The following is a 16,119-nucleotide window of genomic DNA, read 5'->3' as shown; positions in this document are numbered from 1 at the left end:
TTTCACACAACAATTTAGCTATTAGAAGGGTATATTTTTCTAACATTTATGTTTAATGTTTTGTTATCTAGGTAATGAAGGGCTTGATTATAGAGTGGCTAACAGGGAGAAGCCATATTTCATTTTGGGCCGTTATGTCTACCGTTATTATTTATGTTGTTATCGTTACATACTTCAGCATATTGAAGTATATTATCTTTTCTCTATCTTTTCTTCACTGTACTCTGAAACAATCTACCCTATGCCACTGCACCCTACACCACTTTTCTCCACTCTGTGCTACTCTACGCCACTGCAATCTATGCTGTACCACTCTACTCTACACCACTCTACTCTGCAGCACTCTACACTACGCCACTGCAATCTATGCTATTCTACTCTAACCATTGCACAATACACCCCTACAGTCTTCACCACTTTAGTCAAATCCAATGCACTCTATGCCACTGCACTCTATGCCAATCTACTCTGCACCGCAGCACTCTATTCCACTGCTTTCAATGCCACTGTACTCTGCACCACAGCACTCTAGGCAACTGCACTCTATGCCACTCTACAATACACCACTGTACTCTGCGACCCTCTAATCTGCAACATTGCACTCTGCCACTGAACTCCACGCCACTCTACTCTGCACCACTGCATTCAATGCCACTGTACTCTGTCACACTGCACTCTTTTCTGCACCACTGCACTCTAATCTATTCTACTATACACCACTCCACTGTAGGCCCTTCACTCTACTTTGAAATCATCTCCTCTATGCAACTGCAATCTACGCAACTCCACTCTATGCTATGCCAGTCTAATCTACCCTGCACCACTCCAATGTACCCTGCGCCACTCCAATCTGCTCTGCACCATGCACTCTACATCACTATGCTCCACTCTTCAACAATCTACTCTTCACCACTATACTGTACTCTGCAGCAATCTACTCCATGCCACTGCACTCTATGCCACTCTATTCAACTCTGCACCACTGTACTCTAAGCCACTCTTCTCTACTCTGTATCACTCTACATGACTGCACTCTACACCAATGCACTCTATGCCACCCTACTCTACACCAATGCATTCTATGACACTCTACTCTACACCACTTCCCTTTATGACACTCTACTCTGCAACACTGCACTCTGCCACTGAACTATACTCCTCTCTACTCTGCACCACTGCACTCTACTCTGCACCACTCAACTATATGCCACTCTACTGCACTCTACACAAATGTACTATATGCCACTACACTATGCCACTCTACATCACTGCACCCCACCATTGCACTCTACACCAGTCTACTCTACCTTGCACCACTCCACTCTACCATGCACCGCATCACTCTATGACACAGCACTCTGAACAACTGCAATCTATGCAGTGCCACTCCACTCTGCTCCCCTCTACTCTTCACCACTCTACGCTACTGCACTGTACGCTAAACCAGTGCTGTCTTCGTCAATGCACTCTACACCACTTTACTCAAAACCAACGCACTCTATACCACCACACTCTACGCCAATCTACTTTGCACCACTGTACTCTATGCCACTTCACTGTAGACCACCCAACCCCACTCTATGACACTTCACTCTGACATTACACTCCATGATACTAGACTCTGACACTCTATTCCATTAAACTCTAACACTTTCTCCACTCTGTAACTCCCTACACAACTCCCTGTATGCCACTCCATTCCACTTTACTCCACTCTATGCCACTCCACACCACTCTATGCCACTTCAATCTACGATACTCTACTCAACGCCACTGCACAGCCCTCTATGCCACTCCACTATTCAACAATGTACTATGCTCAACAACACTCTACCCAACTTTCTCTATGCTAGTTCATGTTACTTTACTTCACTCTACTCCAGTTCACTCTTATTTATGCCTTTCCACTCTACGACACTCTGCCACTCCACTCTATTACACTGTGACACTACTCCACTCTACTACTACTTTATGGCATTGGCGCTTGATTAGAGATTCAGCTCTCCATTGATTGCCTTGTCACTCATATGAGACGTGAGTCAGATTTATCTTCGCCGCTTTGGTTACAAGCACTATGTAACCCTTTTAACTCAAGCTTAACGAAGGCTTAGGATGATCCTGATACCTGTCTAGGGGATCGAAATATTGTCGGCCAAAGTACCTTGACTTGAATTTGTGATATTGTACATAAGTTGGCATAAGCATAGGTACTATGAGCTAATGACTTCTTGATTCACTATTTGAGTCATTCATGTAAAAGTGGGTGTATAACAGCGTGTAAATCACTATTGTGGATGCTAACCTTGTAGGAAAGTAGCCTCTTTCTAGCTTGGTTACCCCCACATTTGGCCTGTTTGCCAGTGTGTTTGAGTGTGTCTACTGGGATCCTGCTAATCAGGACCCCAGTAGTTATGCTCTCTCCCTTAAATTATGGTTATTGCATACTGGTAACCCAGTATTTCACCCAAGATTGGCATACTGGTGCCCCCTTATAAGTCCCTAGTATATGGTACTTAGGTACCCAGGGCATTGGGGTTCCAGGAGATCCCTAGGGGCTGCAGCATTTTTTTTGCCACCCATAGGGAGCCCATGCAATGGCTTCTACAGAACTGCCATTGCAGCCTGCGTGAAAAGGTGCATGCACCCTTTCACTGCCAGTTACACTGCACCAGGTCACTTATAAGTCACCCCTATAGCAGGCCCTCCAGCCCTGAGGGCAGGGTGCAGAGTACCTGTGTGTGAGGGCACCCCTGCACTAGCAGAGGTGCCCCCACGACCTCCAGGACCATTTTCCCAGACTTCAGGAGTGTGGGGATGCCATTTTACACGTGTACTGGAAATAGGTCACTACCTATTCCCAGCTACATAATGGTAACTCCGAACATAGGTATGTTTGGTATCAAACATGTTGGAATCATACCCCAAGGCTTTTGCAAGCATTGGTTGTATGATTCCATGCACTCTGGGGGCTCCTTAGAGGACCCCCAGTATTGCCATTCCAGCCTTCTGAGGTTTTCCAGGCAGCCCCAGCTGCTGCCACCTCTCAGACAGGTTTCTGCCCTCCTGTTGGTTGAGAAGCTCAAGCCCAGGAAGGCAGAATAAAGGATTTCCTTTGATAGAGGGGTGTTACACCCTCTCCCTTTGGAAATAGGTTTGGAAGGGGTAGCTTCCTTCCCCAGGCCACTGAAAATGCTTTGAAGGGCACATTTGGTGTCCTCCTTACAGAATCCAGTCTACACCGGTTCAGGTACCCCCAGTCCCTGCTCTGGCACGAAACTGGACCACCACCCCAGGTGTGCTGCTCAGAGCTCCTCCAGAGGGTCCCTGGGTTTTACCATCTTGGATTCCAAGTTGGCAGCAAACTCTGGGAGCATCTGAGTGGCCAGTGCCAGCAGGTGGTGTCAGAGCCATCCCCTGATAGGTGCTTACCTGTTTAGCTGACCAATCCCCCTTTCAGGACTATTTAGGGTCTCTCCTTTGGGAGGTTCTTCAGATTCAGATTGCAAGACTCTGCATCCTTTACTTCACTTTCTCACCTAAGAAACTGCATCTGGACCCTTCAGGAACTCCACAAACTGCAACAACGAAGCAAAGACGACTTCTGCAACATTGTATCTCCAGCTCTTGCCAGCAAATGCAACTGTTTCCCGGTTGTGCATCCTCAGAGGACAGCCTGTCTTCAGTCTGCACCAGAAGAATGAACGAATCTCCCTTGGAGCGAAGGAGTCAATCCCCTGCTTCAGCAGGCACCTCTCTGCAACGATGACCATCTGCATGGGTCCCCTCTCCTGATGAGTTGCATGGATCCTGCATCATGGGTGGTGGACTGAAGTGGTCCTAATGGTCCTGACGTCCTACTGTCCAACTTTGGTGGAGGTAAGAGCTTGCCTTCCCATGCAAGACAGTACTCCTGTGCACCACTTGTTTTTCAGTTGCCAAGGCTTGTTGGCATCCTTCTATGAAATTCTTTGTGTACCATGTAGCTTCGGCCCCCAGCACTCCTTCCTGAGATGCACCGCTTCCTGAGTGGTTCTCTGGCGGCGTGGGATCCTTTGTTTTTGTGCTGCGTGGGCCTCCTTTTGCAACTCCTTTGTCCCCATGCTGGGGACTCCTATGTGCGCTGCCTGGTATTCCGTGGGCTCTCTGAGTTGCTGAGAGCCCCCTCTGACTCCTCCTCCTGGGTGGCCATTTTCCGCTAAGCATGAGCTTTGCCTGTGCCAAGGCTTGTTGGTGGAATCCAGCGATGCAAACCAGACTGCAATCATCTATCCGGTGTGGGATATCATCTGCACCAACCACGAACCCGCATCCATCTTCTTGGGTGCAGTACTGACTGTTGTTCTTCACCAGTGGTTCTTCTTTTGCACCTTGATTCGGGTTAGCAGGGGCTCCTGTCCTCCCTGGACTCTTCTGTGCTTCTTGGACTTTGTCCCATTCTTCCACAGGTCTTTAGGTCCAGGAATCCACCCTTTGTGTCTTGAAGTATCTTCTGGTTCTTGCATTATCTTCTTTCTTGTGTTCTTGTGTTTTCTAGGAAAGTTACTGTGATTTACTTCTGCTTTCCTGGGCTCTGAGGTGGGTTCTATTACTTACCTTTGGTGTTTTCTAATACTCCCAGCGCCCCTGTACACACCACACTTGCCTAAGTGGGAAACCGACATTTGCATTCCACTTTCTTAGTATATGGTTTGTGTTTCCCCTAGGCCCATTTCTAACCATTGTGATTTTCACTAATTGCACTGTTTTCTAACTGTTTTTATTGCTATTGCTGCATACTAGTGTATATAATTGGTGTATTACTTACCTTCTAAGGGAGTATAGTCTCTATGGTATTTTTGGCATTTGTGTCACTAAAATAAAGTACCTTTATTTTTGTATCACTGAGTATTTTCTTTCATGTGTGTGAGTACTGTGTGACTACAGTGGTATTGCATGAGCTTTGCAGGTCTCCTAGATAAGCCTTGGCCACAGCTACCTCTAGACAGCCTGGCTTCTAGACACTGACTACATGTCACTAATAAGGGATAACCGGACCTGGTACAAGGTGTAAGTACCATAGGTACCCACTACAAACCAGGCCAGCCTCCTCCAAACCACTGTACTATATAGGTTACTTTTTACATATTTCTTGTAATTGGTGACATTGGGTCATCCAGATAACTTGTGTAATGCCCGAATACCAGTCTTTCTCGATTTCCCCTGTTGATGTTTTCCCACTACATTTGATGTTTTATATTTTGATTGAATAAATGCATGAAACATTCCATTTGCATACTACTTTAAGATCATTGTTTATGGGAGTGGTGTTGCATTTTATTTAAGGGACCCCTGTTCCTTTAAAGTTAGTTTACTGCTCCATTCTAGGACACTCTACTTACTCCATGACACTACGCCACACCAGTCGGTGACACATCATTCTCCTTTATGCCATTAACTTTCAGGCATGCTGAATAGTAGTCTCACTAGTGTACAGCATGGCTAAAACACATTGGCAAAGGCAATATAACTTTCATAGGCGAGACCTATTGGCTATGCCAATGCTTGTTTATAAGGTATGAACTTTAAGGTGACTTGCAATATCCTTATGTACACAGGGGGTATTTTACCCCATATAATACATGGTCACACCACCTACTTTCCCACAAACCACTTAAAACCCTAGGGCATAGCTTCTGTCATTCCAAGCTATTAAAGTACAGCAGAAGAAAGAAAAGCAACATTCAATTTTTTTGCTTTAAACAGCTGCATTAATTATGCTGTGTGGCCTGATCTGCCTTTTACCTTGGCTGCTAGCTCTTGCAGAAGACAATGTAATGTCAGAATTCGACTGTAATAACCCTATCATAGTCATTTTCTGATGTCTTTTCTGTATAATCTTTGAATGTCTTTTCTTTACACGCAGTGACTTGGTGCATCACAAACAGCCGTTTCTAAAGAAATTAGTGACTGTAGTTTATACAGAGATTAGAGAATCCATGTTTATATAGCCTGTAACTCCAAGAGCTTCTTCAGTTGAAATGCTCCTAGTTATGACTGATGTGGAGCTGAGCTGCCCAAGATCACACACAGGAGTAGAAGTGTTATTAGAACTATGGTTTCCAAGCACAGTTTACAACTATTGTAGCTAATCTCTTTTGATCTCTCCAGTGCGGTTCCAATTGGCATGAGGCGAAGGGCATGATGGGTGTGGGGCACAAAGGGTATGTGCTTCCTTTTTACCCTCCTACCTTTATTTGCTCGGTGCATGAAGATGCAAGGTTAATCAACATGTTATTTTCACATTTGAGCTCACAATAAAAGATACTTTCAGACTGTGAAAACATGCCTTCCTTTGTCCCTATTTCACTTCCTATATATATATATATATATATATATATATATATATATATATATATATATATATATATATATATGATTGTGTATATTTATCGGAGCCTGCAGTTCGTAAACAACGAGCGATTTGTATAGGGTTGATTGAAAGTCCCCCAAGGCTGTCCCTGTCCCCCCCAGAAATGTATTGTCTCCTACACCCCTGGTTGACTGTACCCAAACAGTGCAGTACTCCAGGAAAGGGCCCCATTTGAACTCTGAAATAACTGGTTGCGCGCAGCTGAGCGGCTCACAATGACAAGCGAGGCACGGGGTGAGGCTTTGCTGCAAGACACACATCTCAGAAGTGCTCTTCCTCTCGCGCTGCATCATGGGACCTGCTGCAGCCAAAACCTGGCACTTTTATTCTATGAGGGAAGGAAGTCAGTACGCCTGCCGTTTATGTAAACACCTTAATCCGCATTGTAATCATCGCGTTGGCCTCTTCGTTTCCAGTGACTAACAATTATTTTACATTTTCGTTTTGTGGGAGCTTGTTCGACTGGCTCATTCCCTATCTCTCAGATATTGAATTGACCCGTCCACTCCCATACCCGCTTACTCCTCAAAACCAGACGCCTTGTGTTGTCGAATTTCAGGTGTGGTGAGCTCACTCAGTACTAGTTCAGGTGCGGTGAGCTCACTCAGTCCAGTGAATAGTTTATGTGTGTTGAGCTCACTCAGTCCAGTGAATAGTTTATGTGTGGTGAGCTCATTCAATGATGTGAGTAGTTCAGGTGTGGTGAGCCCACGCAGTCCTGTGAGTAGTTCAGGGGTGCTGAGCTCACTCAGTCCTGTGAGTAGTTCAGGTGTGCTGAGTTCACTCAGTCCTGTCAGTAGTTCAGGGGTGCTCAGTTCACTCAGTCCTGTCAGTAGTTCAGGTGTGGTGAGCTCACTTAGTCCTGTGGATAGTTCATGTCAGACCAAGACTCACCCCCAGAGAGCAGCCCAAGGCTCGCAGCCAGAGAACAGCCCAAGACCCTGCAGCCAGAGAGCAGCCCAAGACCCCGCAGCCAGAGAGCAGCCCAAGACCCCGCAGCCAGAGAGCAGCCCAAGACCCCGCAGCCAGAGAGCAGCCCAAGACCCCGCAGCCAGAGAGCAGCCCAAGACCCCGCAGCCAGAGAGCAGTCCAAGACCCCGCAGGCAGAGAGCAGCCCAAGACCCCGCAGCCAGAGAGCAGCCCAAGACCCCGCAGCCAGAGAGCAGCCCAAGACCCCGCAGCCAGAGAGCAGCCCAAGACCCCGCAGCCAGAGAGCAGCCCAAGACCCCGCAGCCAGAGAGCAGCCCAAGACCCCGCAGCCAGAGAGCAGCCCAAGACCCCGCAGCCAGAGAACAGCCCAAGACCCCGCAGGCAGAGAGCAGCCCAAGACCCCGCAGGCAGAGAGCAGCCCAAGACCCCGCAGGCAGAGAGCAGCCCAAGACCCCGCAGGCAGAGAGCAGCCCAAGACCCCGCAGGCAGAGAGCAGCCCAAGACCCCGCAGGCAGAGAGCAGCCCAAGACTCACAGCAAGAGAAATGCTCCAAGGCTGACAGGCAGAGAACAGCTTAAGATTCACAGCAAAAGAACAGCCCAAGACTCACAGTCAGGAATCAAACCAACACTCACATCCAGAGAACAGCTGTAGACTCACAGCCAGGGAACAGCCCCAAACATGCTGCCCATTCTCTCAGGAGTCTCAGTGAGGGTCTGGGCACATCCTCAATGAGACACCCAGCACTTGACTCACTGTATTGGGGCCAGCACAGGACATCCTGAAGAAGGATAAGATACTCAGATGTAGAGCCGCCACATGAAAAAGCAACGACACCTACAGAACGAAGAGTGTTTGGTTGTTGCCTTTTACAGCTAGAAAATAACTCACTGCATGAGACCAGCACTCAGTACAGTGAAATTTGGTGACCGAGCTAGAACGAGATCACTGCTACATCCGAAGTCACTCCTTCTCAGGCATGAGTAGCTTGTTCAGTGAAATGTTATCTTTAGAGACTAGGAACAATCTGCCCCACTCCAATCCAAGACAACATGTCTCACTCGAATCCACCCCACTCCAATCCAAAACAATCTGTCCCACTCCAATCCACCCCACCCCCATCTGCCCCACTCCAATCCACCCCACCCCCATCTGCCCCACTTCAATCTAAAACAATATGTCCCACTCGAATCTGCTTTAGGTGGGATGAAAAACTGTGGGGGGGGTGTCTCTCAAAGTGGCGTGGCTGGTGCATTTAAGGGCATGGCTTAAAACATGTAAACTAAAATAATTTTTTAGAATACTGTGTCCCCCCTTCCCCGACTAGTATTTTGCTACTTCTTTCTGTCATTGCAATTATATATACAAAACAACAAGTAACGTCACACCTACAACAAGCCATGACTATTGCTTTTGCCAATGGTTGTTATTTGCATAAGATAAATAAGCAACAACAATGGCTTAATTGTATATAATATTGAAAATGATGCAGTTCTGATTTGCGGAAACTGTGAAAAAACTATAACGAGTCTCTTTGAAGTTACAACAAAGCCAGTGAAGGGAGGCACTGCTGCAAAGTAACGTTATTTTTTTTTTATCTTGAGGGTTAGGGCAAAAATGGAGAGTCTGATAGGGACCCGTCTGAGCTCCTGCTTTTGAGGTCAAGCCTGCGAGTGCATGCACCATTGCATGCATCTCGCTTGCGAGACTCTGTTGTATACAGTAAAGGGCTTGGAGCCCGCCTCTCATTCACCATTTGTTGGTTTACGTGGCACTCTTCTTTACAGCATCGTAATTCGTTAAGGCATGTCTGGCATCATTTCCATTCCTCTGTGTTGAGCAGGTACCAAGCACTGGTTGATTCAACTTAATTAGTGCTGTCTGCTGCTCCCGATGTGAACAAGGTACTATTTTATTCTTTTTAACTTCTAGTGCAATGCAAACAGAAGGCTTGCGACTGGCAAAAACGTGACCATCAGGACAAACAAAACTACAAAGTCATCTTTTCTCACTTTCCACTCAAGTTTTTGCTTGTTTTTGCACATGGGCACGCTTCTCAAAAGATGACAATTAACTTGTTTCAAATATTGCAAATCTTCATTGTTTATTTATTATGTGTAATTTCTGAAATGATACTTTAACACATAATTGTGCATTACACCCTAATCAACCCCACTCTAATCAGCCTCACTACAATCCATCCCATTTTATCCCACACCAATACACCCTACACCAATCCAAACCACTCACCCCAATCCAATCCATTCCATCCCACCCCAATCTAATCTGCCCCATTCCGATTTGCTCCACTAATCCAAAACAATCTGCACCAATCCAAAACAATCTGCCCAACTCACAACCAATACAATCTGCCTGACTCACATCAAAAACAATATATCTCACTCACATCCAGGACAATCTGCCCCACTCACATTCAGAACAATCTGCTCCACTCCAGTCTGCCTCAATCCAAAACAATCTGCCCCACTCCAAACCGCCCCACTCCCATCAGCCTCACTTTAGTCCAAAACAATCTGTCCCACTCAAATCCACCCACCCCCATCTGCCCCACTCCAATCCAAAACAATCTGCCCCACTACAATTTACCCCACTTCAATCCAAAACAATATATCCCACTCAAATCTGCACCTCTCCAATGTGCCCTACTCCAATCCAAAACAATATGTCCCACTCCAATCCACTTCACCCCAATCGAACCCACCCCATTCTATCCGAATTCTCCCCACTCCCATCCAGTCCATCCCACTTCCATCCACCCCACGCCAATCCACCCCACTATAATCCAATCTACCCTACTCCAAACAGCCCCACTCCAGTCTGCCCCACTCCAATCCAAAGCAATCTGCCCCACTCCAGTCCAAAACAATCTGCCCCACTCCAGTCTGCCCCACTCCAGTCTGCCCCACGCCAGTCCAAAACAATCTGCCCCACTCCAATCTGCCCCACTCCAGTCCAAAACAATCTACCCGGCTCCAATCCAAAACAATCTGCCCCACTCCAGTCTGCCCCGCTCCAATCCAAAACAATCTGCCCCACTCCAGTCTGCCCCGCTCCAATCCAAAACAATCTGCTCCACTCCAATCTGCCCCGCTCCAATCCAAAACAATCTGCTCCACTCCAATCTGCCCCATTTGACTACAAACAATCTGCCCCACTCCAATCTGCCCCACTCCAGTCCAAACTAACTTGTCCCACTCTTATCTGCCCCACTCCAATCCAAAACCACCTGCCCCACTCCAAGCCAAAACCACCTGCCCCACTCCATTCTAACCCACTTGAACCTGCCCCACTCCAGACAACCAATTCCAATCCTAAACAATCTGCCCCACCCTCCAGTCCACCTCCCCTCACCGCAATCCAGTCCACCTTACTCCATCCCAATTCACCTCAATCCAATCCACCACAATCCACCCCACTACACTCCAGTTCCCCCCAATCTAGCCCAGTCCAATCTACCCCACACCAATCAAATACACCTCACCTAACCCCAATCCCATAAACCCCACCCCAATCCACCCCATTCCAGTGTAACCCACCCAAGTCCACTCAAGTCAACCGCCACCCAATCAACCTCACCCCAGTCCAATCCACCCCACTCCAACCATCCCATTTCAACTCCCCCCACTCAAACCCGTCCACTACCTCCAATCCACCTCACCCCAGTCCAATCCACCCCACTCCCTCCATTTCACTCCACCTCATTTCAATGCCCCCACTCCAAGCCACCCCACTCTACCCCAATCCAATCCATCCCATTCTACTCCAATCCACCCCACTACCTCAAACCACTCCAACCCACTCCACCCTATTGCGCCTCACTACGACACTCCTTACCACTGAAGTCTTCTCCCTTCTGCTCAGGTCTACGACACTCTACTGCTCTTATTCCATTTCACGACATTTAAACAAATCCACTCGATGACACTGTGCGCTCCCACTCCGACACGCCACCGACTGCAGCCACACTGATGGACAACAGGGCACAACACAGTTCCATAGCCCATCGATCTTGTATAAGCCTATTGACTTTGCGAATGCTTGTTAGAACTGTCGGTGCTCAGCACCGACAGGACCCTGCCCACTTAAAGCCCTGGCGAAGCTGATGGTCCTGGCTCTCTGGGGTCACAGGGAAAGGGCACCCGTCCCCCACATGCCACCCCCGGCCACACCCACCTGGGCAACGTTTGTCAGCCATGGTGTCTGCTGGAGCAGGTCGTCTCGCTGCGCCGGGCTAGCGTGCTCTCACTCGCCAGGTCTCTGCAGCCCCGTCCCACAGGCAGCCCTTTAACGGCGCTCGGGCAGTGGGCGTTACTCCCGGGCACAACTTCCATCGGGGTAAAAGCCCCACCCATTCTGCCCACCCACACCCCTGTGTGTGACTCAGCCCGGCTGTTGCAGCTTCTAGGCACACACTTCACTCCGGGCACTATTCCATCGGGATAAAAGCTCCGCCTATCCCCCCAACACCCCCGTGTGTCACTCAGTCCGGCTGCTGCAGCTTCTAGGCACACATTTCACTCCGAACACGCAACTTCCATCGCGGTAAAAGCACCCCCCCACACACACACACACAGCCCGGCTGTTGCACCTTCTAGGCACACACTTCACTCTTGGCACACAACTTCCACCGGGATAAAAGCCCCCTCATCCTCCGCTCCCCCGTGTGCCTAAGCCCGGGTTGCTGCAGCTTCTAGGCACACACCTCACTCCGGACTCGCAACTTCCATCGGGATAAACCCCACTCCCCCACGTGTGCCTCTGCCCCGGCTGCTGCAGCTTCTAGGCACACACCTCACTCCGGACACACAACTTCCATCGGGATAAACCCCCTCCTCCCCCGCTCCACCGTGTGCCTCAGCCCAGCTTCTGCAGCTTCTAGGCAACCACTTCAACCCGGGCGCACAGTGTACACCGGGATAAAAGCCCGAGTTTGAAGGGCATAAAACGAGAACTGTCCACAGGAGTGCAAAGGGGACCAGACTTAAAGATTAAGGAACAACATGTTCAACAACTATTTTATTGGCCTTTCACCTTCAGAAAAATAAACATATCGCACTCGCTCTAAATGAAAAATAAACACAAGGTACATAAAGTAATCTGAGGAAAATGCATTTTTTTATGTTATTAAAGCTTATCTGCCCCTCCAGCTCCCCTAGCACTGCTGCTAAGCGCTATATAGCCCCTGCAGTACAGTGCCCCTGCTGCCTCTGCCCCCCTAAACTCAGCTGCCCTAATCTCAGCGTGCTTCAAGCCCCCGTCTCCCCTGCGCTCTTCCTGGTCTCTTTTGCCCCCACTCAAGCCCCCCCGCGGCCTGCTGTTTTTCCCGCTCTGCATCCCCTCCTGCACCCTGCCCCCCCCTCGCCCCCTACCCCACCTACTTAATGTCGGTCGCCAAAGGCAAGCCAGTCTGTGCCAGTCCGTGCCTGCACAAGAAAGAGGGGCAACACTGGCAATGATTAGCTGCACATTCCTCAAATTTCCATGCATGGTCTACAAGTTAATGGTGCTCATTCACTAGAGTACATCTGTTGCCAACATGTACACACTGGAATCTACAGAGCCAAGCCAGTTAACCGCAAAAATAGAACAATAGTGGACCACACCATTTTCTCTTTGTTGAACATGTAATTGTAAGAGACAAGACAAAACATCAAGTTCTATAAACCTGTAAGGAACTCTAATCCAAGATGAGTAGCATGAACGTCTGTGTGTCTGTTCTCCTAATCAAGTGATAATCACAAAATCGAATGTACAGGTCATAATTTATTATAAATATACATACTAATAAATATACAGTCAAACACAAATAAAAACAATATACAAAAGGTATAGACCAAAACTAGTCAAATTTCATTCCACAAAGAAATTTTTTATTTTTGATCTCAGATGTTCCAACTTTAAGAAATCTCAGCCAATGAACATGAACTTCAGCCAAATAAGTATGAACTTCAGCCCACACGTGTTTCGTCCTAACAAGAACTTTTTCAAGGCTGATGAGATTACAATACAAAAATACAATTAGATAATTTCTTCTATAAACTTAGTAGACCTCAAAACAAGTATATTTATTAAAAATATCAACATTGAGCTCATCAAATACAAAAAGCATACTCTGATAATTTATCTATAAAATCAACACCCATTGTCCCATAAACAACATTCCTTTACAATACCTATATATCAGAATTGAACAGAAAGAGGGCTCAAACACCCATGCACCCATGTTAAGTCAAAAAAGGAGGAAAACAGCAGAGGAAACCATGTGCAAAATGTAAACTCCATGGACCATAATTGAGTGAACATGTTTTCAACAATGCAATGACCAGTTTTCCACAGATTCTAAAAGCCCACATTATAAAGGTCCTATAAGCATATATACTTTGTTCACAATGTATATCGTAGATCTAAAAGCAGAAATCTAGAAAAGGGAATGAAAGATATATCAGACACCAGCACATTATTAAGTGTACTAGTCAAAACATGACCAGAAAACACAAATGAACCAACCTTGCGATATTTCTCCACAGTAATCACAACAGGATGCCCTCAACAAGCCAAATTTGAGTTCTATATTCATACACTGGAATCTTCAAGGCTTACAAAAGATGTGGCCTATAACTACTTTCTGTCTGGCCAGAGTCAGCAACGGAAAACTCCCAATCTACTTTAAAATCAGAATACTACAAACATAAGTACTCATATTCCTGACAAATCGATTTAAAAATGGATCCATTAAACCATAAATAAATGTCCAAAATAAATGTGTCCAATCAAAAGCCAATAATACCTGATACCAAATTCAGTTGATTCTTCCATTTCATTTAAGTGATATTGTATCCAATCAGTGCACGCATTCACCATCAGATTGAAAAAACCCTTGTTTTTGATCAAACAATGCCAATATGCATCCAACATATAGCTGTGTAGTGCCCTCTACAATTACGTACCCCTAGTATTGGTACAGTCACATCTTACCTGCCATACTATTATCAAAAAGGAAAAGGGGAGGAATAGAGATTTGCGTGTCTAAACTTGACATACCTGAGTTGCTTAGCCTCTATTTTGAATCTTATGTTGTATGTATCATACATCTGAGCAAACCTCAGTTCCAGCCGGCATGTCCATTTGAATGGTATTGTGTTCAATCAGTCCACGCATTGACCAACCAGTGGAAAACCACTTGTTCTCAATCATGAACGCTGCGTCTATATTGGTACTGGCAGGAGCAACTAGGATATATCTACATAATCTTTTACCAGATTTGTCACCAGCTTGTCCAAAACAGCACACACCCTTTAAGATCATCTAAGTTAAACACTTATCTAATCTATAGTGAAAGTATCCAATAAATCAACATTTCACCATTGCAGTGTTTTCCGATGAAATCAATACGGCGGCCATATTGGTACATGCGTGAAACGGCTAAGACCAGCTCTATCCAATCACCCATCAAAATCATCGCAAAAATCACCGATTCCATGTATGCAAGTAAAGTGGAGCTAATCCAACTTCTCCATTTACAAAACGACATGTCCAATATGGGCACGTTTAACATGTATAGACTGCAATAGCGCTTTCTTTATTTGCCAAATGCAGCATTAGTAGCCCCGAATAATGCGGTCATATTGGTGCAGGCACGAATCAGCTAAAGCTCCTTCTACCTACTCGTAGATCAGATCTCTCACATGAATGTCCAGTTCTATATGTATGTGTAAGAATAAAACAAATCCAACACAGCCATATTATAGGACACAGTGTCCAGTGAGGGCACAGTTTCCATGTTTGGACAGTCACAAATATTTACAACTCTACGTGTCAAACAATCTCCCTAAGTCTATTTCAAATGAATGTGCAATACAATGTCCAAACTAGTGTTTATAGATGGAAGATGGTAGACCCCATGGTATTTAAGTTCTGATCATTGAAAAAGAGAAAAGAAATGAAAGATCAGTCAATTAGTAATTGAATCATATATTCAAGTTATTCATTAGTGTATTAGTCATATGTTCAGGTTATTAATTAGTGTATTAATCATATGTTCAGGTTGTTAATTATTGGACACAGGAAATTAATAGTGTTAATGAATCTCAATTCATGTAGCACAATATTACCATATGCATTCGAATTCCAGCAAATACTACACATAATTTTCAATGTCAATCTACGATCTCTCATCGTTCTTGTTTGTCTCTTTTATGCAAACACTTCATCTTTGCATGAGATATATCCACTGTTATACTGTCATCTAGATATTCAAAGGAAATGATACATCTCATCATCTAAGTTCATCCCCAATTCTATACTTTTTAATCTGATTATCCATCTTGCCTCATTTCTTCTTAATTCCAAGGTTCTATTCCCACCTCTGGGATTCACAGGAGTTTGACTAATACCCGTATATTTAATCACTGTAAACTCTGAGGTAGGATGCATCCTACAAGTGTGTCGCACTACCGGAGAGGAAGAGTCATTGATTCTTAATGAACGTATATGTTCCTGAATTCTCTGTTTAAGGGGCCTGATGGTACCACCCACATAGATCTGACCACACTCACATTGCAATACACATACAATAAATTTAGTGTTGCAGTTTATAAACGTTTCAATTTTATATGTGTTGCTCCCATTGAAACTAAAATCGAGAGTCTCGTGTAGTGCTATGTTGCACATGTTGCAATGGCCACATTTGTAAAAAACATTGATTCTTTCCGAGAGCCAATTTGTTTTGCTCTCCTTAATAGGAGGTAGAAAGCTATTAC

General features: G+C 45.9%; 1 protein-coding gene across 2 annotated transcripts in view; it reads right to left on the bottom strand.

Annotated features, from left to right (window-relative positions):
* LOC138286664 (indian hedgehog protein-like) overlaps positions 1-11,631 on the bottom strand; it is a 53,333-nt gene extending 41,702 nt beyond the window's left edge. Inside the window, exon 1 of one of the 2 annotated variants that reach the window (XM_069227132.1) lies at positions 11,534-11,631. In XM_069227132.1, coding sequence (XP_069083233.1) covers positions 11,534-11,555 — 22 coding nt within the window. In that variant the 5' untranslated portion in view covers positions 11,556-11,631. The remainder of the gene's footprint in view (positions 1-11,533) is intronic. The other variant, XM_069227131.1, reaches the window with a different exon arrangement.
* Between the last annotated feature and the right edge of the window lie 4,488 nt (positions 11,632-16,119).

Source organism: Pleurodeles waltl, chromosome 3_2, assembly GCF_031143425.1.
Source record: "Pleurodeles waltl isolate 20211129_DDA chromosome 3_2, aPleWal1.hap1.20221129, whole genome shotgun sequence".
Taxonomy (NCBI): domain Eukaryota; kingdom Metazoa; phylum Chordata; class Amphibia; order Caudata; family Salamandridae; genus Pleurodeles; species Pleurodeles waltl.
This window is presented reverse-complemented; position numbering and strand designations above follow the sequence as displayed.